The sequence below is a fragment of the Antechinus flavipes genome, chromosome 3 (genome assembly GCF_016432865.1).
Source record: "Antechinus flavipes isolate AdamAnt ecotype Samford, QLD, Australia chromosome 3, AdamAnt_v2, whole genome shotgun sequence".
NCBI lineage: Eukaryota > Metazoa > Chordata > Mammalia > Dasyuromorphia > Dasyuridae > Antechinus > Antechinus flavipes.
The window spans coordinates 566,367,393-566,392,898 of record NC_067400.1 but is presented as its reverse complement, the minus strand read 5'-3'; the positions used below and the strand labels follow the sequence as shown (position 1 = coordinate 566,392,898).

The following is a 25,506-nucleotide window of genomic DNA, read 5'->3' as shown; positions in this document are numbered from 1 at the left end:
GTTTGTTATTTCTAACGAACACAGATCATAGCCAACAAGCAAGCAAGTTGGCATTAACTTTATTCTAGTTTCTGTATAATTTTAAGTACATAAAGGTTTATTCCCACAAGCCTCAGGAATGGGTAGAAGTCACAGGACAGTTCCCCCCTCCCCCGCCAAAAATTTAAAAAAAAATTGCATATTTTAGTAAATATTCTAAAGGGAAAATAAAAACCATTTATACATAGGAAAAGCTATCCAAGGCCTGAAACCAAGTTCAAGCCCATGCAACAGCCCATTTTGGAAGCTTCATGCTTCTGTTCAGGATAGAAACAAAAGCCTTAAGCTTCCGCCAAGAAAAAGTCAAACCGTTTAGGGACAAGAAGGCAGGCGCCAAGAAATGTGACATGAGCCAAGACAATTTTGAAAGAGAATAGATGACAGGCACCTGTCAAGATTCATAATAGTTAGTGGAGGGGAAGAAGGAATGCCAGATTCCTTGGAATGATTTTTAAAAAACTTTTCTGAAGGGAGGTGCTTGGCCAACACCCCAAAGGCTTGCATGAAGAGGGCCCAGCTTTCACCTAACCGCTGTAGAGTGGACTGTCTGTTGTAGCCCCGACTTCTTCTGGCAGCTGGTACAAGGGAACCTCCTGGCAATGGCACGGACAGAATGAGAAGAAACGTGGAATAAAAGGAATGCTAACAGGGAAACAACTCGGCTTGGAATGCTGTGTGCCTAAGTGTCGGCCTTTGGTCCGGGGCAGCCATGTCACCAGGCCCAGGAACATACATCACTTGGTGCCAGTGAATTAGTTTGGTTAGAATATCTAGCTGGGGTTACACATCAGCTTCCACTACCTTCCTGAAAAGCATTACAAAAAAGCCTGACCCCTGCAGGAATAAGCTGGTCCATTCATCCAGAGGGACCCATGTGTGTCCCCCTTCCCAAAGCTGAAGCCCATCCGCAAGGGTCTCAAGTTCCCCAAGGAGGGATTGGTGGTGTGGTTCAAGCCGACATGGAGAAGACGCACCTTCCTGCAGATCACATGCAGATGCCCAACTGACCTGCTGCCCCACCCCACATCTCAGCTTGAGGTATATTCAGTGAAGGCAGGTAGCTGTACTTCTCCAAGGAGAGAGAAGCCTTTAAGAGCAGAAAGGTAGAGGAAATCTAGGAAGAGAATCGTCTGAATGCAGGTGTATCCCATGGTTTGGGAGGGGGGAGGGCACAAGACCCAGTGGCACTCTCCTTATCCAGCAATCTCGGTCACTGTGGTAACCAACTTCTGCCCATTCCAAAGCGTCTTGAACTGCTCAGGGACAGGGAACTCGTTCTGTGAATAAGGTGAAAGAGACTTTAAGTAAAACGACTCGAATAAGCAGTGTGGTCTAACGACACAAGAGACACTGATTCAAACTTTGTGGTGCTGGAGCAGTTATTGGATGTCTATGAACCTTGGTTTCCCTCTCTACCAGTCTGGTGAGAGAAAAACCTTTAATTTTAGAAGGCACTAAGAAAACAGTCAGATTCTGGACCTGGGCTGCTTCTGTTCCTACAGGAAGGATCCTGGGGAATAGGGACTGGGGCTGGTAACATAAAGTGAAACAAGAATAACCCTTAAAAAGGATTGCAGGCAGTCTGTTTGCTGCCCTTGTCAAAGCCCAGGTTATGCCCCATACTACTGAGTGTGCTCCAGGGACTGGCCTCAGCCCAGCTCTAGGCTGGCTCCTTGAGGTTCTGATGCTAACACAGGAGGGAAGAGAGGTGGGCTGCTCCCTGCAATACCCCCTTTCAGAGAGCCATAGAAGAAGAATCTCCAGTCTGGATTGCACATCCAGACCCAATTCATAAGTGATGCCAAGTTACTTGCTGCTTGGTGAAGATTTGCCCTCAGTTAGCTACTCCAAGACACCCTTCCCACAAACTCCGAGGGGGAGGGCACTTACAAAGTCACCACTTTCTGTGGGAATGAGGACATTCATCTCAGAAGACTTGGCACTGACTATCTCACAGTCCAGAGAATTCTTGCTCAGGTATATGTGGCAGCCATCTGTCTTATTGATGGAAATAGTTGGCACTTTACCCATCACCTGAAGAGAAAGGAAACAGAAGACTCAAGTCCAGCACCAGGGGCCAGATATTAAGTGGCAGGGCCAAGATTCACACCCTTCTCTGGTCCTCAGTTCCCCCCACTGTAAAACAAACTAAACTAATTGGTCTCCAAGGTCTGTTCCAGGTCTGACATCTTGAGGTCATTAGTCTAATCCAGGTCCACAATGGACTTTCAGAGGTTATCTGAGGGGGCTCCTGCTCCTCTACCCTTACTACCTAAGTGATCAGCTTTCAGCCCCTTGCTGAATCTGACTTGCCATCAAGGAAAAGAATGCAAAGTAACATGTGGTGGAGCTCCCATGTCTGTCTCCAGGGTTCCTCTGGGACCAAGAGAAGAAGCCAAGAGATTGGGTTACCTGAACTTTAATGTCTTTGCTGTTTATGATCTCCACAATACCCACGACGTCATCAAACACCAAGCCAAGCTTCTTACAATTATCTAGAGAGAGAAGGGGCTGTTGTTACTAGCACACCTCACAAAGTCTCCTACCCTGAGACTGGGTTCTGATACACTGTGGTACCCAGAAACCCCATGTGGAAGGACCCCTTGTACTCACCTAATGTGATGGAATTGATTTTGCCCTTGATATGAAGCGTAGAACTCGCACACTTGTATATGTAAGCCACTTGCTTCAGCTCCGTGTCACTTATCACTAGGTTGGAAACATTCTCCTGGTTTTCCTGTTAGAGATGGAACACTTCCATTATTTTCCTTTTTAGAGTCTCCTAAAAAAACCATTTCTGCTGCTAGGAGGACCTAGTGATCTCTGAGCAGAATCTCAGGTTAACCTGTCTGCAATGGCTCTCAAAGTCCAAAATCCTCCTGGGCATCAAGGCTTTGGATGAGGCAGCCTTACACTCCCCTTCCATGTACTCTCATGCTGCTGCCAGTCCTATGTTCTGGCTAAAAACCAGATGATAAGCTTCTTTAGGGAAAGAATTAGATTTGATTTTTCTGTTCCCCACATCAAACACCAGAGAGCCTTGTCAAACCAATAAAATGTGTTAAAAAAAAAAAAAATCTAACAACAATTGATTAAAAGAAACTCCTTAAGTACTTAACTTTCAGTCCTACAAGTCCCATCCTTATTCCCAGCTCCAGAGACTCACCACTCTCCATTTCTTGCCCTCTAGCTCCAGCACTGGGGGCTCCTTTTTGGCGACTGGTTTGGGAGCGGCACCACCAGCAGGCTTGGGAGCTGTAAAAGGCTTGGGGCCACTACGCACGGGGCCGCTCTGGCTCTTTAAGGCCGGGTTTTTATGAGTCTTCATGTCATCTGATACGTGCTTCAGAGCTGCCAAGACCAAGAAAATTTCAGTTTGTTAGCAATGAAATGGATCAGGATGAACATGATCAATGCTTGTGTTCCATCACAGAACTGAGAGCCCTAAGTGGGAACATCAGAAGTTCCTCTCTGGAGATGGCTCTGTGGGTTCTGAGGAAAGGCACCAGTTAGACTTCTAAGAATGTGGTTTTGTCTGGGACCAGGCAGTTTCTCTAGGGGAAGAGCCTATTTTCACACCTTATTTAAGCATTAGTCATTGTGGTCTTTTCACAAAGGGCAACCAAAAAAGTCTCCTTCATCTTGCTCCAAATCCAGATATCTCTTTCAGACTGTGCAGAATACATCACACACCTGCTGTCCAAATTTTGGCCCACCTTCCCTAAATGCTAAGTGGCATCCCATTATGTGGAGACTGCATCTCAGGCTCTAGGGACCTGAAGAAATGGTCCTTACTCTCAAGCTTATACCCTAATAGGAGAGACACACCAGAGATCAAATACAAGAGAATTTTGGGTACAAGGACAGAGGTTGTTGTGGGGAATCAGGAATGGCTTCATTTGCAGAACAGCGCCTGAGCTGAGCCTTGAAGGACCGTAAGAATGCTCAGAAGCAGAAGTGAGGAAAAAATGTATTCTGGGTAAGGGGGATGGCTAGGGTGGCAGTGAAGGATAGGCTGACCAGATGGCAAAGCTACATTCCTTAACCACTCACCATGTGTGATGCCCTCTCCCTGATTAATCTGAGCAAACAGTGCAGACCGAGAGGCAGACTCATCACAGCCAGCGCTGGAGGGGATGGGTGGAGGGGGAGGGCCAGGTGGGGGGGGAGGAGGGGCTGATCCAGCTGAGAGGCCTGATGACGCGCCACTCAGTTCCTTTGTTGGTGGTCCCTAGGAGAGCAAAAAAGAGATCGGTTAGCAAAGGGCAAGACAATCAGCTATCTTGTCACTGTTCTGTGTCCTGGGGATGCCCACCACATCCCAGCACAGGAACCTTTCTGTTCCCTCTCCTGGCTCACCACCACCATTCCTCTTCCCCCCTTTTTTTCTTCTGTCTATACTTTTTAGGTCTTAGGTCAAGCAATGGGGTCCCTCTGGGCAGTACACTGCCTTGCTGATGGCACTATGATCTAAGAAGGTAGTTGGTCTGTTTTTTGGATGTAGGGATAGAGAGGGAAACACTCACCGTTTTGCTCCAGGCTAGGCCAGTGGTGTGGTACTCCTTAATGTATGTTTGCAACTCAGTCCAAATATTCAGGTAAGCTTTTACCCAGTCCACATGCTTCTTATCTCTAGAGAGAAAAAAGGAAGGGCAGTCACAGCTACGCAAGTGGCCTCAAATGCAGCAAACCCAGAAAGTGACTGTAAATCATTAAATTCAGTGTCTGGTTGCCTAATATACACATCATTTACTCCCATCTTGGGATTCTCCCTGATACTATGAAGACTTACTAAAATACCCAAAGAGTGCAGGCTTTGTCAGGATTTAGCAAGTTCTAAGTGCTTTGGGAGTATAAGCTTGGTATGCACCTTCCAGTGAAACTACAATACTGGTCACAAAGGGATGGATTTTGCCGTCACTTCAGGTCTTAGAAACCCCTTTATTTAATAAACATATATGAGCACTTACTATAGGCACAGTTTTGTGCTCTGAACTAGTTGTGGGAGTATCCACATTGACATAATCACAAATCTTTCAAAAAGAAAAAAAAAAAAACAGTACATATGGAAATGTACTGTTTTGCATGATTTCACATATATAATGAGTATCATTGCTTGCCTTCTGGATGAACAGAGGAAAGGTCAGAGGGAAAAGAATTTGGAATTAAAATTTTTAAAAAATGAATGTTAAAGAGTTGTTATGTCCTGCCGCTGTGAAGATCGTGAGTTCCTTCAAAGTAGGGGTCCTGGTCTATCTAGCTTTGCAATCTCCCAGAGCTCAACAGATGCTGCTCAGTAATATAGGAAAACAGAGAGATAGGCTTAGAAAAGCTATGCGAGGAAGGAGCCCCTGCTTAAAACACCTGCTACCCTCAACTCCAAACCAGAACCAGAAAAGGGAACTAAGTAGTCAGGGCTAGTAGACCTTTGAAGGGAGGCTGAAGGGCAAGAGAGAAGGCAGCATCAGGCAGCACCAGCTTGTCAACTAGCCTCCAGAAAATATCTAACAGGGGCCATAAACAGCAGCAGGCACTCGGTAAAGATTCATAGAACTGAAAAAAATGAAGTGAAATATCAGTTTTGGGTAATTTTAGATATCTAACTAGCTGATTCAGCCAGACTTCTGGGTTGAAAAAAGCCAAACCCAAGACCATCATTCCAGCTAAAAAGTCCTCAAAGAAACCAATGACTAAGAAAGGTGAAGTAAAGAACACCTCATCAGCCCTACCTGCTGCTGCAAGGTTCCTAACTCCATGAGCCTAAAGGGAAGGATGGGACAGGGGAAAAGGGAAGAACTGGGGATACTGTAGGAACAACAGAAAGTAGGAAGAGGGAGAAAAACAGAAATATTGCCTTTAATTCTTCTTAAAAGAAGACATCTGGGGTAACGTTTTAGAAAACCAATTTAATCTGCAGTCAGAACTTTGGGTGCATCCACACTTGTCATTCACTAGCTGTAAGGTCATGGGCAAGTCATTGCACTTTTCTGTGCTTCTTAGTTTTTTCATCTGTGAAATAGGGCAATAATCTCTACCTCCTTCAATAGGCTTTTGTAATAGGGCAAACAGTTTACAGAAGTACATGTAGCAGGTACATCAGCAGGATGGCTAACGGTACAATGAAAAGTTTTCAGCCACATCAATTCCTAAAAACTATCTGCTGAGCTGCAGAAGGGCTGCACTCTATGTCCACGAAAGGGATGCCCTCACCAAAGAAATCAATCTGTTGAAGGATTAAAGTATCTAATGTATATCAATACAAAGTGCCCACTCATTTTTACCATGCACTAAAAACCATTACCCAAGAAGTTTTACATGTTGGCCATATTGTAAAGTGCCCATGAGAAAGGGGCCCAACCACATGAATGAAAAGCACAGACTTGCAGTAGGTACAAGATACAATTATTTGTGCAAATGCTGACAACACCGTGGACACACTGCCATAGGGACAGCAAGCCAAAAAGATGGTACTCACACATCTTTGAACTCCTTGAGTACCCGGTTTGTATAGAACATGGCAGCATCATTCATTTCCTTCACATAAGGGCCAGGCTTTGGAGCCTAAAGACAGAGAGGCAATTAGATACCCGATCCTCTGGCCCACCTCCTCCCAGGGGCTCCCAAATGCAACCAGCTTACCATGGCCACCCAACCCAAAGCAGGGATACTCTCGCTGACAGCTGATAGATGATTGAATAATTTGCTGCCTCGGTTCTTCTCCCGAAAGTTCTGTACCTCCTGGATCTGCTCAGAGATAGGTGCCAACAAAGACGAGAGCTTATTCTGAAGGGGAGAAAAGATTTGGAAGACAGTCAGACTCTGATTTCTATAAAACATTGTGGATTCTGAAGCTTAGTACACTTAGAAATGATTATAAGGTTTCCCTGCATCTTATCTCTTCCTCATTCCTACCCTCAACTGTGAAAACATGCAGAGCTTGTTAAATACCCCATGCTCATCATGTCTCTCTCAACCAACCTACCAATTCGAAGACTTCCGGGTATCCTCAGGATAAAATTCAAATTCTTGTGCCTAGGACCCAAAAGTCTCCTACAGCCTTCCTTTTTCTAGTCTTATCTCCTATTACTAACTTTTTTACATAATACTACCCAAGAGTCAGATTGGAACAAGCATCCTTCCCCCTGAATTCCTACTCAGCCTTTAAAGACAAAAAGCAAGAGCTATAGAAACCTTCCCTAACCCTCCTATTGGCAGCCACCTCTTCCCCTGGGATCTCACATAGTACTTTGTTTTGAAAGTCTCAAAAGTTTCCATGTAAAATTATATAGTATCGTCCTGGATCTGTATCTTTCTTTCACCCTACTAGATTATAAAGTCAACGAAGACAAGGATTGTATCTTTATTTTGTCTCTCCCTGGGCCTAGCATAATGCTTAATAAATATTTAGTGAATAAAACACTCTTAATTGTTTTTTAAGGCCTTCACAATCTGGATTTACTGCCTTGCTATTCCACCACAAATCTTGCCCTCTGGCTCCTGGCATTTGGGAAACACTGTTTAGTTATTCCAGCCTTGGTTCAGCACCTCCTTTCTCAGGAAATCCCAGACTACTCTGATTATTCCTTTCCCAAAACTCCTTTAAGCACTTATTGCTTGCACAACACAAGGAGATCCCTTCACTTTATTGGTGCCAAAACCAGGTCACCATTTCCAGATCATGCTACTGATATATATGTTCCTCTCCCAACTCTAGCTCTTTTTTTTTTTTTTTTAAACTTGTGTTCCTCTATTGTAAGCTCTATTGTATTGTGTTCCTCAATGTAAGCTCCCTGAAGGCAAGATCTGTGACTTGTTTTGTAACAAGTTTTTGTAACCTCTGTGTTTAGTATCGGACCTGTTAAAGGAAATACTATTAAATGCTTGTTTCTTGCCTCCCTCTTTTCCCTTTATTATAAAACTAATCTGCATACTAATAAATTATTGGTGGAATTGTGAATAGATACAACCATTCTGGACAAACTCTTTGATCCAGCAATGTCTCTACTGAGCCTGTATCCCAAAGAGATCATAAAAAAAGGGAAAAAGGGGCAGCTAGATTCGATATAGAACCAGCCCTGAATTCAAATCTAGCCTCAGACACTTAATACTTCCTAGCTGTGTGACCCTGAGCAAGTCACTTAACCCCAACTGCCTCAGCCAAAAAAAAAAAAAAAAAAAAAAAAGGAAAAGGACCCACACATGAAAAAATGTTCTGTAATGGCAAGGAACTAAAACCTGAGTGGATGTTCATCAGGTGGGGAATGCCTGAATAAGTTATGGTATATGAATATTATGGAATATTATTGTTTTATGATTTTAATGATTTCAGAAAGGCCTGGAGAGACATATGAATAGATGTTAATGAAGTGAGTAGAACCAAGAGAACAATGTATAAAGCAATAATAAGATTATGTGATCAAACTGTGTTGAACTTGGCTCTTTTCAATAATGAGATGATCAGATCAATTCCAAAGGAATTGTGGTGGAGTGAGTCATCCAGAAAGAAGACTGTGGGGCTGAATGTGGATCCCAACATAGTATTTGCACTTTTTTTGTTGTTGCTTGCTTTTTTCTTCTTCTTTTTTTTTTTTTTCTCATTTCCCCTCCCCCTTTTGATCTAATTTTTCTTGTGCAGCATGATAAATGTGGAAGGAAGGGAGAAAAACTTGGAACACGAATGCTGAAAACTATCTTTGTATGTATTTTGAAAATTAAAATTAAAATTAAATTTTTGCACTGATATTAAAAAAACCAAACCAAACAAAAAACTTGATTTGCTCTTATGCTTCACCTAAGAAACAACACTAGCAGCTCTAGATAAGTAAGCAGTGTTGAGATGAACAAAGAGATGTGCTGATGAGAGAACAGTTCCTTGGAAAAGAGTGAAAATCTGTAAAGATACCAATTGAGACAATTTATTACTTCAGCAAAGTTGCAGGCTACAAAATAAATTCTCAAAAGTCAACTATATTTCTAGAGAACAATAACAAAATCCAAAAGGCACAAAGAGAAATTCTAAGTTACTACTAAATACATTAAGTATTTGGGGATCAAGCTATCAAACAACAAAAAAGACTTGTACAAATTCAATTACAAAGGGCTCCTTAAAAAAGTAAAGAATAATTTAAATAAATGGAATTTTAGCCAGTATTCATGGCTAGGTTGTACCAACATAACAAAATGACAATACTATGGAAATTAATTTACCCTTTTAATTCCATACTAATCAAATTATCCAAGGGATATTTTATAAAACTTTGATAAAATGATAAGAAAATTCATATGGAGAAACAAAATACCTAAAATAAATAATAAATTATTTAAAAAGTAGGGATGAAAGGGAATTGGACTGTCAGACTTTAAATTATATTTTAAAACAGCAGTCATCAAAACTACTTGATAATAGCTTTAAAAAGAGAGAGAGAGAGAGAATTAGATCAGTGGTACAGACTGACAAGGAAGACTAAAAAATAACTCAATAACCCAGTGTATATAAACATGAAAATAAATATTACTTAGGAAAAAAAAAAAAAAGTACTGGGAAAACTGGAAAGCAGTGAGGTAAAGATTAGGCTTAGCCCACACCATACACCATATCTCTAGTACACTCTAATTAGATATGTGACTATATTTTGAAAGATCATACTATAAAAAAACCAGAAGAAAAGCAAACCTTTCACAACTATGGGTCAGAGATGCGTTCTTAACCAAAGAATAGAGGAAATTACAAAAGATAAAACAGACAACTTTGATTACATGAAACTGAAAAACTTCTGAACAAACAAAATTAATGTACCTAGGATAAGAATGGAAGCAGATGAATGGGGGAAAAATTTTGTATCACATTTCTCTGATAAGGTTGTATGTGTGTGTATACACTAACCCCCTCTCCCTCACCTTCTCACCTCCCATTTGACTAAAAGCCATCTAAGATACGTTGTTCAACAAAAGGTTTTGCAATTGTCAATACTGAAAAATTACTCATGCATATATCTTGTAAATAAAAAGCTATAATAGTAAAAAGATATGTTGTTCAAGCATATGAGCAATTCTTTAAAATATTGTAAAATATTAACCACATGAAAGAATGTTCCAAATCACTAATTATGAAAGAAATGCAAATCAAAACAACTCTGAAGTTTCATCTCACACCCTGCAAATTGGGAAGGATGACAAAAGATGGCAACGTTGGAAAAATTGTAAGAAAATAGGTAGATTGATGCATTATTGGTGGAGCTTTGAATTAGTACAATCATTTGGCAAAATAATTTGAAATTATGCAAATAAAGTAACTAAAATACCCGTATCTTCTTAAGCGGGGATTCTACTGTAGGGTTTACACTCCTTAGGAAACCATTAATAAGAATAGAGTCCCCTTATATGCCAAAATATTTTAAAGTAGCACTTCTTTGTGACTGCAAAGAAACAAAGTAAATATCTTTCAACTGGGGAATGGCTAAACAAATTGTGGTATGTGAATATAATAGAATATAACTGGTTTTAAAAAATTATGAATTTGATGAATAAAAAGAACTCTGGAAAGGCCTATTATGAACCGATGCAGAGTGAAATAAGCAAAGAAAACAATGTCTAAAAGAATGTAAAGCAAAAACACAATCATCTCAAGTAAACATGGAAAAATTATAAAGAACAAGACTGATTAGAAAGAAGAGAGATGAATAAAACAATCCTCTCCTACTTTTTTGCAGAGCAATAGACCCAATACTGCACATATTTTTACTTTTTTAAAAAAAATGTTACATGGGATGGCTCCCTAGGAAGCAAAAGGGGAGGGATACTGGGGGAAACTATGGTAATATAAAAAGCAAGATATCAACTAAAACTTACTTTAAAAAAAAAAAAGAAAGAAAGAAAAGAATATGTAGTAACTCTTGGATATTGTGTTGTCCACACAAGACCCAAAACAGCAGGTATTCAAATCCAACTATGGACCTTGGCAATCAGGCAGAAAACTTGGCTAAGTTCCTCTGGTGGGTGGGTCATGTTTCTGTGCTCTAAGGAAATATATTTCCATCCTTATGTGTCTCCCAGAAGCCAACTCTCAACTCCACACAGGAGAGCAAGCTGAAGCCATGGATTTGTGCCAGGGTCTCAGCTGCCTGACTTGCTACAGAAAATACAGACTCTAAGGCAATGTTTAGACAAGGCACTTCAACCAAACAAATCCAGAAGAGAAATTAAGAGTCAAATGTATTGAATGTTTGCTAGTGCAGTGAAGTAAGCTAAGAGTTCCAATGTCAGACTTTTGATGCTGTGATTCATCAAAATGACTTTTCTCTGAGAAGAACTGTCTGAATATCATCCCCAGGAAAAGGAAGAAAAAGCATTTTAACTTTAAGACATAATTTCTCTAACTTGAAATCTTTTACATTTCAGCTGCATGATATAACTAAATGACACCAAAACCTATTTGAGAATGCTCCTCAGATTGCCAAAGAGTAGCCTGACATTTGGCATCAGCAGGACCAACTTATGCACACTAAGAAGCCACATAATCTTTCACTGATCCAGCCAGCTTAGGAACTAGGAAGGAGGCTTAGCCAAGAAAGTATAGTCGAATCAACAATGAGACCCAATCCAGCCCCAGGTAGCCTAGGTGAATGAACCAAGACCCCCTAAGTAGACTCAGCAGCACATTCCCATTACTGTTAATAAACCTGGGTCTACTGCTAGTGGCCATGAGACAGTGTCTATCTCAGGATACTGTCATGGCTTTGTAAGATCCCCATCTCAGCCATTTCAACTTTCCTCCAGACTCAAAAGAAATTACACAACACAATCACATTACAAGTGAAGCTATTGGAAGTAGAACTTACCCCGTCTGGCTGCTGGCACTGAGAGGCTGTCACCAAAAGAGAGCGTTCAATCTTCAGACCTGTGTGGACCATCTCAGCCTAAGGGAAGAAGAGAATCAGTTGTCTATAACACACCATAGCCCATGGAGCTAGGTGAGAGAACCACCCTACCTCTCAGACTTCTATGTCTCTAGCCTGAGTCCATTTTGCAAGTTCTCCTAGACTTGTAAGAGACGGCTGGTGGTATAATTAAGTGCTTTGGGCCTAGAATCAGGAAAACCAGAGTTCAAATCTAGTTTCTGGCATTTAATAGTTGTGTGATCCTGGACATGTCTCAACCTCTCTGCCTCAGTTTCCTCAATTGGAAATTGGACATAACAGCCATCTACCTCATCAGTTTGTTCTGAGTATCCAAGTATGTGTCAAGACCTAAGCACAGTGTCTGGCACATAATAGTCACTTAATAAATGCTAATTCCTTCCCCTTCCCTCAGCTTATTACTCCAGGTAATAGAAGCTGGCTAGGACAGAGTAACAACACAGGGGGAAGTCATAAACACGGATCATTCTCCTAGTGAGATGGAACATGGTGGTTCCTGCAGGGGGGATAGAGAGGTATGGAGGAAAAGCCTCAGAAAAGAGATGTCTTTGCTTATTTTACAATGTCACCAGGGACAAACCTCATATTAATTAAGGAACATAATTACTTATATGAAAATATAGCTCTGTAGATTCCAAAACATGATAATGAATCCTCTTGTTATATAATTTATTAAGATCAGGTCTGTAACTGGCTCCCTAGCACAGAAATGGACAAAGTGGAATCTCATGCATTGGTGAAGTCTGATCTGTGGAAAAACCCACACAATGTGTTGAGACACACGTGATGCATCTCTCACTAGCAAGGCTACTTATAGCACAGTATAATGCCAGCAGGAAGAAACCTTTGAGAAAAGCTAGTATAATGTCCTCATTTATAGGAGGAAGTTGAAGCTAAGAAAAGTTATGTGACTGGCCCAACATCACATAGTGAGCCACTGGAGAAGACCAAATTCTAGCCCAGGTTTTCATTATATGACTGCTGGGAACAAGAAAAACACAAGGGCAAATGACTTTTACACTCAAGAAAATGGGATCTGGGGGAGAAAGTCAATCAGTTCTTATTAGAAAGAAAGAACAAGTCATCCTTACATGTTTTTGAACATCTCCCCCAATTTCTCTGCTGATCTTTAGATATTCCGCTACTGGGCCAGCAAGCAGAGAGTCAAAAGCTTCCACATATGGGGCTACTCCTCCTAAAGAAAGACCACATAGAAGAGTTAGAAGGCAAGCCAGAGAAAGAAAAATCACTTTTCCAAACATAGTTCTAGTCCCCCTTTAAATGGGAAATTCACTTCCCCAGCAATTATAACATGTGTGGGTTTGTCTGAAACTGTTGAATTGCCAGCAAGCTGGTGACGAGAGGGGTGAGCAAATGTGGGGTGGAGGAGGCAAAATGGGAGGAGAATTCTAGTATAAATACTCATCTGACAAAATGCAGCCATTTTACTGAAGGAAAAACAGGAAACATTACACTAGCAGGAAGTTCTGCTGTTAAAATAGCTTAACCACAGGCTTTCCTACACAAGTCGTTTCCTCTCTCCCTACTTATGTACTCACACAAGCAACATCAATTTCAGGAGTCAGATGAACTAATTTCAGGAGTTTTTGATACTCAAATCAATAAGCTCAGAAAATGGTTTTTTTTCCGGAAACAAGAAAAACCTTCACTGTGTCCCAAGATCACTTACCTTTTGGAGAACTGTCTCCACACCCTCCATGCATGCCTGAGGAGTGGGATACCGCCTCCAGCCGGCCCACTGCTTTCTCCAATCTTTCCACCAGATTTTGCATATCAGCCATAGCTCACCACCTGCTAAGACAGATCAGATGTCAGCTACTGTTGGAAAATATGACGCCACCTACTAAAAGATCACTTTTTTTTTTTTTTTAAACTGGCGGGATGGCAAAGAAATATCCATTCTGAGGAGCATTTGATAATAAAATTGGATATCAACCAATCTAACTAGTTTTGCACAAGTGCTTGCTGTATGAGGAACTAATTCCCCGACTAGACCTACTTGGTAAAAATATATATGAAATAAGTGAATTCTTATCTTTCTTACCTATTTCACAAGCAGGGAGATATCTGAATTTGCCCCATCCAATTACCTAACACTCTGCTGAAGTACAGGAGTGTGTAACTAATAAAGGGCAGTAAGTTTAAAGAACTGAAAAGGACACTAAAGTATCTTGTTTAAATATTTGTTCAAGATGACACAAAAAGTTAGTGGGAGAGCTGAGACCACAGCCCAACTTTCCCAACAGTCAATCTCATCTGCTGTCCACTTATCATCTTGCTCCACTACAGAGTCTCCATTTCATTCATGATTTAACTAGGTCGAGAGATGAAGCTGAGTGATCTCAACTATTGCTTGAGACTCCCACATCAAATGAGATTCATCCAAAGAATGACAACATCTAGAATACGAGGACAGTTGACTTGGCACATTTGTATTGCCAAAACGAAAGATAAGGAGCTGGTCAAAAAAGAGCAAAGAAAACAAAAACGGTCCTTGTTCATTTTTCTTTAGGTACCAAGCACAGATCTCCAGTTGCTCACTAATATACAAAAAGAAGTTGGGTTTGGCAAAATTGTTTAAGATAGAGGAGAAAATTAGAAACAAAAACCAAATAATCCTTCCATCTCCCTCTGATTAGAAAACCAACACTACTCTCCAAACCCATACTTTGAATAGAAATGCAAGCAGAGAGAACCAGATACACTCTCACCTACATTAATGACTTCTGCAAATGTGATACTAACATCTGAATTCAAGAGTTACCTTGATCCCCCTTCTAGTCCAATCTAGTTTGAGATTGACGTGTTAAAAAAAATCAAACAAGTAGAAGAAACAGGTTTTAACCTAGATTCTCTGACAAAATGCAGTGTTCTCTCTACTTTAACTATGTGTAAGTTGGGTGAGTCACTTAAAGTATCCCAGGACTGTTTTCCCAACTTGAAAATAAGAAAGAGATCACGGGCCTAAGATTCTTTGGATCTTTGGATACACATTTGCCTTAATTACCTGCTTTAGAGACCTATACAAGGTAGAAACAGCCCAAGCCTGGAGTCTAGCGACCTCAGTTTTTGTATAGGCTCCACATTGTGACTATGACCTTCACTAATTCCCCTTCTCTTAAAAGGTCTTCATTTCATTTATAATAATTAAAGGTATTAGCAATGATTTCTAGGGTTCCTCCAAGCCCTAAACATCTATAGTTTTTCAAAGACCATAATCCACCACATCCTATGGATCTCTGGGAAAAGATTATTAATATCCAATAAACTTTCCTTCCCAGATACTCTCCCCCAAGTGTTTGCTATAGAAATGTGTGGCTTCAGCAGATGGAAGAATCAAGCCAAGGCCAGCATTAGTCAGCTCAAAGATAACTGCTGAAGTCATAGGAAAAAGCATGCCATTTTCTCCTCTCTAGAGACATACAAGTGCCAATGTTCTAAATGGTATACAGGTCTGTCTGCTGGAGTGTACTTACCCAATTTAGATGAGCAAGACAGTTTCTCTTCAGAACTGTTTGGTTTCATTTTAGTTCCCTTTCCCCATAATTCATTTTGTTGTAAACTTGAATAGCCAAATAAGCTATAGTTCTTCTATCTAGCTAAAATCAAACTTTAAAAAAAGAAGCACTTAAACTAGCACTTAAAGCTAACTTCTGTCTAGTTACTGATATAAGATTTTAGATGTCTGATGTTTGGAAGCCAGGAGAGTGAACTAAGGTTTTCCTGTCTGAATCAAAAAATGAAAGCAACAATTGGCTCCAGGAGGGTTTCCTCTACAACCTTTTCCTTAACACATACAACATTCCCAGCTCCAATTCGAGTTGCCTTAATTTCCACAACACTAATGCTTTCCATGGCTTCAAGCTAGAAAACACACTGATAAGGAGTCAAAACTCAAAATCAGGAAGAGATATTTTGGAGTCGGTAAAGTAGAAGCATCTTAAGAGAGTTAATTAGCAGGGTACAGTGAAAAGAGGTGGGGTGGGGTGGTTTCCAGATCCATCTCAACACCAATTAGTTACAAGACTTTCTTTCTTTCAGATGCCGTTTCCTTATCTGTAAAATGGGGACAAAAAGAAAGGTACCACATATATTCCAAGGTGATTATTAATAAATGTTTTGTAAACCATAAAGCTCTAAAGAAATGAAAACTAATATTTATCACATCAACATGACATGTCATCATAATGAAGTTAAAAAACTGTATTCTAACTTGTGTTCTCAACTACTGTCTAGGAAATTACACAAAGAAAAATAATTCCAGACAAAAAGACAGTAATTGGAAAAAGTGTGACTAGAAGATCAATTACATTATTATATTAAATTCTATATAACACCGAGCACACCACCATATGTAAAGATAGTACTGAAAAAGAAAAAAAGGATCATTAGGATATTTTTTTTTCCTTAGAAAGCAACAAAATGTAGAACAGAAAGAATCAATAACAAGCAAGACAACTTTGAAAATTACACGCTGGTTTTATTTTCTAGTTAAAAATAAAATCTGGCTAATAAACACTTGCATTTTCATATATAATCCTCCTTTTCTGTTCAAGGATGCATATGAAAATATGAATTGTGTTTAATGTTTGTCAAGCTTGGAATTTTAAAAAGGAGCAATGAGACAGGCCAGAAGCAGTAAACTGAAATTAACAAATCCAAGGGAAGGTAAAATGCAATAGAGTTCAGTCAAGAATGTGAACTAAGGAAAAGGCCACTGAATTTACCTATTAATAAATCCTTGGTAACATTTTAACCCCCTATTGGAGGCTAATATCATCTTTATTTCCCTTACTTCAAATCTATTACCATCTTTCACTCAGAAGCTCATTCCTTCAAGTTTTCTGTTATAATTCAATTCAGGTGCCATCTCCTCTATGACATTTTCTCTTGACCCTCCAATTAAGAAGTAATCATTATTTCTTCAATTTTCTTCTGGAATTTTCATCCATCTCTGTCAGAATCTACCGTACATCTGATTTGTGTATATATAGCAACCTCCATAAATAGCAATCTCTCCTTAAGGGGAGGAACATTGTTATTTTTTCATTTTTAATATGTCTAGCACTGAGTATAGCATCTCATACAGTAAGACCTTAAGATAAATATTTTTTAAATTGAATTGTAAGATAGCTAGCTAAATAATGGTCTTTTCAAAGGGGCCAATATTATTAAAACAAAAAGCTATAATTCTATATCAGTTTCACTCCCTTTAAATCTTCTTTCTGTTTTTGGTTGCAATTTCTAACAGCTCTTAAGGGGGACTGGTTAGTATCCCAAAATAAGCATACAGCTCTCCAGACCCCAAGTCAGAATAACTATATTCTAGAAGGGCTAGTTGCTCCAAGCAGTTTGGAACATTTTTGAATTCTGAATTCTGATTCTGAAGGTGGAGGACTTGGGTCCAAACTTCATCCCTGAGGCTTACTGCCTACTTGACTCCTAACCTCCTTCCCTAGATTTGTAAAATAAGATAGGGTAAGATAGCCTTTCAAGTCCTGTTTAGCTCTCTATCTATAACCCTATGGGAAGGACAAGAGTTGCTTAGAACTGGGGATCGGGAGGAAAGGCAACAAATATCAATAAGATCATATATTCACTAAAACAAACCCTGAGTTTAGCCCTGTTGGAGGTGAGGGTGGATGGGGTGATAAAAGAGATTTGTGTCTGCTCCTTTTTCTGAATTGTACATAGAGTCTAGAGAGAGTTGATGGTTTGGGATAATTTAGAAAGACCAACCACAGGTATTTTGAGTTTTGGTTGACAACAATTTATCAAAATGGAGTTTGGGAGAGAAGTTGGGGGTGGACAAAGAGCTTGGAAGGAAGGCTCAGAGCGTTAACGAAAATACTGTTATGACAAGGCCAAAGTCAATTTCCTCTGTGGGTTCATTAGTCTCCTCCTGGGAGTCTCCTCTGAGGTTCTGTCTGTCTCCCTGGGTGATTAAGCAAGAATCACTACTGGCACAGGAGATTTGTGCTTAGTATATTTTCAAACATTCCTCTGTGTGTTTCAAAGGTACAACCACCATGTTTCATAGTTGTCAGGATGGACAACCTACAGGATAAACTACTCTACAATAACTAGACAGCTATTTCAAATGTTCCCCTTGGAGACTCTGAATCTAGGACAGAATACCACTCTTTAGCCACCACTAGACTACCTAGCACCAATTTTTTTCATTTCCAAAAGCACATGAATTTTCATAACCAGACTCTTACATATCACAAAGTCAAAAACCAAACAATTTAACAGGAGACATGAACTTCTGCTAGAGAGCAGAAGCCAGACAAACCACTCTTTAAGATCTGAGGTTTAACCAATAATAGACAAAACTCTACATTAGTTAAGTTACCATGTAAACTCAGCACAGTACAGGAACTACTTACTGTCTTTCCCACAGGGTTTGATTTCAGTGATTAAACCAGTGACATTTCACTGCTTGTGCCACCACCACCTGAGTTTAAAAGTTTTTTTTTTTTTTAAGAAAATGATCTTTTAAGAATAGCAAGGATCCAATCTGATACAAATGACTAAGTCTTATTCCCTCCTTAAAAAGAGCCTTTTACAGAAAGAAGTCTCCAAAAAAAAAGTAGAACAAGTAAATAGTTCAAAAGATATATAATTTCATCAGTGAGGTTAATTCCCTCCACCAATCACAACCAAATTCCTTCTGTGCAAATCACAACTCTTCCAATTTTAATAGTTTCCTAAGTTTGTCATGTCCAAAAAACAAAGAAAGTAATCACCTAATAAAAATCTCTTTGTACTTAGTTAGCCTGGTCCTTAGACAACAGACTCGACAAAGCTTACCCTAGAGTAAAAATTTTATGGAATAATATATATCCTTGAATCCAATAAATAAGCCCAATATTGGGTGTTCTTGAATGATACTGTGAGCCTTCAGCAAAAAAAGCTTCTGTTGCCTTCTGCATAAAACTAAGTTATATTTTTGTATCCTTGGTTAGCTTAAACCAATGAAGTAATTTAAGCTCAAGAGGCACTCTGTAAACCGATTGAGCCAGCTGACTCCAGTCTGTGATATAAAGCTCTGACCAAAACCCATCTAATTTCAATTCCACTCTTCAGTCTGATACACAAATTCAATCACATTTCCTAAAGAAAAGGCATTTGTTTCTTGCCAACCTACCAGGAGCTCTGGAAGACTCTACTGAGGAAGCAATCGCTTAGACTGACTTCAAAATAATGGCTTTAAAGACCACAAATGCTTGCACCCCTTTTCCCCTTCCCCCATTACACATTTCAGGTATATCTATTTTAAAAATAATAAAGATCTCATTTATATAATGGCTTATGGTTGCAAGGTGTTCTGTCTGTATTAGGTAGAGAGGGAAATTGCTCTTACTCCCATTTATAGATAAATAAATCGAAACTTAGAAAAGTACTATAACTCAGAGCACAGTAAGTGATAAAGGCATGACCTGAACCCCGTTCTTCTGGTTTTCAGTTCAGTACTTTTTTTCCTCTCTCTCTCCCCAAGACACTGAGACTAAGACTGATTATGCTCAGCAAACAAAGCTATACTGTGATGAGGAATGTTTCTGGAGCACTCATTAATTATGTTGACATGGTGTAAATCAAAAAGGAATAGCTTCTTGATGAATGCTACTTGTGTTAATGGAGGGACAATGGAATTCTGTATCGAGTCAGTTTATCAGATATATAAAATTTAAAACAAAAATAGTCACCATTCACTAATTGCACATAATCTAAAGACAGGCAATACACACAGACAACAAGTTCAACATACACACTCTTTGGTTTTATCTACCATCCAATTGGGTTTTATCTACACCATCCCCCACCACTGGAGTAGTGTAATGTAATGGAAGTAGTCCTGGCCTGGAAGTCAGAAGTCCACTCTAACACTAACTTCCTGTTCCACTTTGGGCAAGTGATTTCTCCATACAGATGCAAAATGAGAAGTCTGGACTTAGATGATCCCCTTAGGTTTTTTCCAAATCTCAACATCTAAGTATAATTTTCTGCCGTCTGCAATATTCATTTCCTATCAGATTAAAAAAAAAAGCCTCTATTTGTAAAAATATTAAGTTTCTGCTCTCCAATAGCAAAAGAATTTGACCCTATCCCTCAAGGAGTGTGAGCAAGTCAAAGAATCAAACAAAGAAAATCCAAATTCTCCTTGATGGGAGACTTTTTGATGCTTAAAGAAATGGTAGAGGGTAGCCAGGTGGCACAGTAGATAGAGCACCATCCCTGAATTCAAGAGCACCTGAGTTCAAATCTGGTCTCAGACATGTAATACTTCCTAGCTGTGTGACCCTAGGCAACTCACAACCCCAATTGCCTCAGGAAAAAAAAAAAAGAAAAAAAGAAATGGTAGTAGGTTAGGAGTGGCTACTACACTTCAGAAAATTCAAATCAGAAACACTGCCTGGACCGTTCCCCAAAAGCTAATTAAAACTTAAGCCAAACTGCTGAGTCACTTTTCTGACTTTTGGGGATCATAAAGTTGCATCAGAAACTTTTCAAACAGGAAGGAACTTAGTCCTTAAAGGGGTACTAACCAGGCTCAGGCTAGTATACAAGGTCTTTAATACTCCTTGTTTCCAGGACTCCCAATAAAAATTATTTTCTCTAAACACCTTTAACCTCTCGATATAAAGTGAATTGTCATCAAGCCAAGAAATAAAATTCTTTTATAGCCCACACACCTTACTCCAACTACTTGTCCCTTTGTCCCTCATATATCATAATTAGAAGGTGAAATCAGATATAATACTTCTCCTCTCCACCTTACATCCAAATGAGTAATTCAAGCAAAGGCAGCTCAATTCATTTTCACTGTTGCCTAACTTTTCATTAAACTTCAGCAAATCTTAATAAAGCACCTATCACATACATCTAGGACCATGACAGATACTACTAGGGTGTCAAAAAAAGAAGCCTATTCCTTCAAAGAGGGAGCAAACACTGTTGAGAATATTGGATTTTACATGCATCAACCATGGAAGAACAAGAAATACTATAGCTGGCAGAATTTGTGGCAAAAATTAAGTATTATTGGAGGGAAATTAAGAATAGGGAAAACCCTAATTTTAGTTACCTCTGTCCCAGGCAATTTGTAGGAGAAAATAAGACATGTACTGAGTTTTTATGAGGGGATGTGCTTACAGGAGCAGAAAGAAAAAAAGGAGGGCTTTCCTGGGAGAATAGAACATAGGCAAAGACAGGAATGGAAGAAATATGATTTAGTCAGGAGGCAGTAAGAACTTGATTGGGGAAGATTATGTGGGAGCCGTGATAGAAAAAACTTAAAAAATAAAGCCAAGTAGATTAGACTAGTTAAAACTATTATATTGTTTTGAGTAGAATAATAAATAGAAAAAAGAATAGTTTGGCAGCAGAAATAGAAACTGGAGTTACAGAGGCCAGTAACCTAGGCATTAAGCTAGGAGGAGCCTGAACTAAAATAGTGTTAGTAGAAGAAAAAGGGATTAAAAAAAAACCCCAAAAACTAATAAGTACTTGGTGACAGACTGTGAATATGTAGCATTAAGTCAAAGATAAGGTTTCATGATTCAGGACTCTGCTTTACACCTCTCAATTTATACACACTCTCTCTCAAATTGAAATCAGTTAAGTGTTTTTTTCTTTTTTTTTTTTAACAAGCTCATCTCATGGTTAAAACTACAGAATAAGATGTAGTTTAAAGGAAGACACTTAAAACAAGCAAGGTGCAAAATGAAGGCTTTATTCCTCAAATTAGAAATTATACTTTTATACTACATACCACACTTTTCAAAGTGTGCTCAGATGTATTTATCTCAGATATTAACAACAGAAGGTGCTATTTCATATTTGTACAGAGTCACTCAATGGTAGGAGAGCCACCTACATTCAACGTTTGCCAGTTATGGAATTTCTGGCAAGAAATGGGGTGGAGTGAGAATAATTTAATGGCAGCTCATATTAATCATTTATCCTAATGAGGCTATACTAAGTTTAGAAAACATTAATTTTTTAGGGATTGCTAACAAAATAGCATTTGCTATCTTGGGAGCAACAGAATGTCATAAATAAGACACTGATCCCAAGTGTCAGAAAACAGAATCAGAAAGCATGAGTTTTCAGTGCCCATTTGGACCTCAGGGGCATGATTCTGGTTAAGTCATAATCCGAACCTCAATTTTCTCATTAGTTTAGAAGAATTTTACATCTTTAATCTATACTGAATTACTTGCTATCTAAAGAGAAGAAGAAAAACTTGGAACAAACACAAGGTTTTGCAAAGGTGAATGTTGAAAACTATCTTTGTATGTATTTTGAAAAATAAAAAAAAATTTAAAATAATTATCTCATTAGAAAAACAGATGAAAAAAATTGTCCTGTCGACTTCACAAAGCTGTCCTTGGGATAGTATGTGTAATACTGAAAGCATGACAGAAAGGCGAGTCACTGTAGCAATGGATATATCAGGGCAGGACATTTTGCAAAGAACAACTTATCACTTGTTTGTTGCACATCTCATCTAAGTCTCTCTTCCCCCTCCCCTCACCCCATTCAAGTTAAATTTATAGTAGTGTTTTATCTGGACTTATTCTTTATATTTATCACATTATTCCTTTTGGATTATACATTGTCCATTCCCTGAACAATACCAGAAAAATTAGCATTGAAAAAATGTTGGGGTTGGTGAAAAAATGCTGGGAAAGGACCTGGTGGGGGAGTAAATTCTGACTCTGCCAAGTATTATCTGGGGCCCTGCTCAAGTCACTGGATCTCTCAGTACTCTCAACAACTCTCTGAACTCTTAAATTCCTCAGGAATTCTGCCAGCTCTTGGCCCCATACTTGGCATGCAGTTGGCATTTAATAAATGCTTGCTGTGTCATGAAGTAACATATAAAGTTAAAAAAAAAAAAAAAAACAACAGATGAGGCTTTGCCTTCTTGAGTAGCCTGGGATCTGTAAAAGAGCTATTTATTGGACCCCCAATAAAGCCCTCTCCTCCTCCTGTTGAACTATAGGTCCATTGCACTAACCATCTGGAAAGGCTATCCCAAATGTCCAAACTGATATAAGGGCTTTATGCAGTGTTCATACACAAGCATGCTGAAATCTGGCTCTCACTTTTCTTATTTCACATTGCTTTCCATTCCAGTGACACTGGTCTACTAGTCCATCAACAAGCAGTTATGAATTGCTTCCCATAGGCCTGGTATGATGGACAGTTCTTGACTTTAAGGAGCTTGCATCAAAACTAACTAGGTTCATATAAAATAGAGGAATACCAGAAGAGCCTCTTGCAAGAAGTAGGACTGAATCTTGAAAGGTACAAGTCTAATGGAAGAACAGTCGATGCTAAGGCAAGTGATAGGAGAATATACTGTGCAAGGAAGAGAAAGTACAGTTTGAGAAGAGTCAGACAACAGAGTGGGTGTGTAGAAAGGAGCAAAATATAAAACTGAAAGACAGGAAGGGGGCAGATTATAAATAGCTTTAAATGCCAAGACAATTGTATGTTTGATTCTGCAGGTAATAGGGAGCCACTGGAGTCTATTGAGTAGGGGAATGACATGATCAGGGCCTGTCCTTCAGATTGATCAATTTGGCAGCTGAGTGGAAGACTGATTGTAATGAAATAGAAATTGGGAAGTGTTATGGGCCAGAACTTGAAACAAGGTGCTAAGTCATCTGCTCCCAGAGAACGTTATATTTGAGAGAAGAGAACATTACAGGGAAGAAAGGCGGGGAGATCAACAGAAGAAACTGCAATTGTCCAGGTGAAAGAGAGCCCGGATTCATATGAAATGTTGTAATGGTAGCAATGAGATTGGGCAAGAAATTAGATATGTGAGGTAAGTGAGAGTAAAAAGTCAAGGATGCCACAGAGATTAAAAGGCCTGCAAGTATAATAGTGCACTTGAGAGTATCTGATACTATACTCAATATTACATCTTCAGACTTCACGCCACTGCACAAGTGGTCCTTCCTGTATAGAAGACAGTCCTTTTTTTTTTTTTTTTTTTACTATCCCTTTTGGAATTTTCTTAGATGTAACCTTCTACAGTCTTCCCTCTTGACCAGCTTTCTCTCTCATGAAATTACTTTGTATATACTTTTTGTTTACTTATCAGGGTACAAATTGTATTATTGCCTCCTATAGGTTTTAAGTTCTTTGAGAGCAGTAACTACTTCATTTTTCTCTTTATATCACCAGTTTTTTGCATATAGTAAGCACTTAACGTCTGCAGAGTTGACTTGTGCACAGATAAATGGGCACTCTGAAAATCTGAAATATACTAGAGATGTTCCTTGTCAAAGTTTTTTGAGAGTTGGGTCTGTGTCCTATCTATCTTATACTTGGCCCTTATACTTGTAACTTGCACTCAGCACAGAAGGGGGCATAATATATGTTAGCTTAATATTTATTTATTTAACTCTCTCCTCTGATCCCCCCCAACGAACACATCTTGCTTAGAAAGTTGCCAAGTCTCTCAACTCCAAAGAGTGGGTGGTTCCCAGGGTTCAAAAAGTTGGCCAAACAAAAGAAATAGGCTAACTATTTGCCTACAAGTCTCCGGCCTTTCCTCCCATCCCACCTCCCCATCCCCCCTTTTTAAACAAACATGAATAAAAGCAGAAGCATCCAGTCCTCACAGAGAAAAGGGAAAATGCTGCTCCCGGCAGGGAGTCCCGCAGCCTTTAGCCAGAAGGCAGTTTCCCGTGGTTTTTCTCCACTGCCTCGGGGTTGGGATTATACTCTGCCCAGGCTTCAAGGCTCCCAGCAAGAGGAAAAGGAACCAACACAAACACAAATTAGGCGCCCAGGGAAGACCGGGAAGTGGAGAGAGACCAATGGGGATCAGTTCAGCCCAGGGCTCATGGTGCCGTGCCCTGCCCCCTATGCAACACTTGGGGTGGGGGTAACTCAAGTCTCTAGCTCCTGCCCTCCTCGGAGACCCCGCCCCAAGGACCCGAACCCAGCCCCCAACTTTTTAGCCTGAGACCCACGAGGGGGAAAGATTAGTCCCCCAGTATCTCCACTTCGGTCCTCGGCCTCAGGGGCGCTCGGTTCCCTCAACCCCACTAATAGAGGAGCCCCGTCTCCTCAAACTCTCTTCAAAGACCTCGGCCCGGACACTCCAGTCACTGGGTCCGGACCCCTAAGGAAAGTCCGGACCTGCCACACCACAGTCCCAGACTCGTAAGCTCGGGCTTGGAAAGGGAAGCGCAGACTCTGGTCCCTTCAGGCCGAGCCCGGGAAGGAGAGCCAAGAGCCCCAGCGCCCCTCAGAGAGCACTGGCCGCCCTGACAGACCCCGGCCCAGCGACAGAGTCCGATGGGCACAGCCCGATCGCTGGAAGGAACCGCAGTCTCTCAGGGATCCTAGTCCCAACCCAAACCATCCCCAACCTGGCCCCGCGTCCGCCTCACCTCCGTCCTCCGTCCGCCTCAGCTGCTGCCTGCGCTCAGCCGCCCTTCACTTCCGGCAGGAACCGCCCAGCAAGCTCCGCGCGACCCACTTCCGGACCCTCTCCAGGGCG

General features: G+C 40.1%; 1 protein-coding gene across 1 annotated transcript; it reads right to left on the bottom strand.

The window, feature by feature from the left end:
- Nucleotides 1–43: 43 nt before the first annotated feature.
- Nucleotides 44–25,506, bottom strand: CAP1 (cyclase associated actin cytoskeleton regulatory protein 1). The gene is made up of 13 exons (XM_051987770.1): nucleotides 25,397–25,506; nucleotides 13,645–13,766; nucleotides 13,046–13,149; nucleotides 11,877–11,954; nucleotides 6,679–6,822; nucleotides 6,515–6,600; nucleotides 4,566–4,671; nucleotides 4,093–4,270; nucleotides 3,206–3,390; nucleotides 2,653–2,776; nucleotides 2,452–2,534; nucleotides 1,930–2,073; nucleotides 44–1,316 (listed from the first exon to the last, which is right to left on the bottom strand). Exons 2-13 carry the CDS (start codon nucleotides 13,754–13,756, stop codon nucleotides 1,233–1,235), a joined length of 1,428 nt encoding a protein of 475 aa, XP_051843730.1. The 5' UTR covers nucleotides 13,757–13,766; nucleotides 25,397–25,506; the 3' UTR covers nucleotides 44–1,232.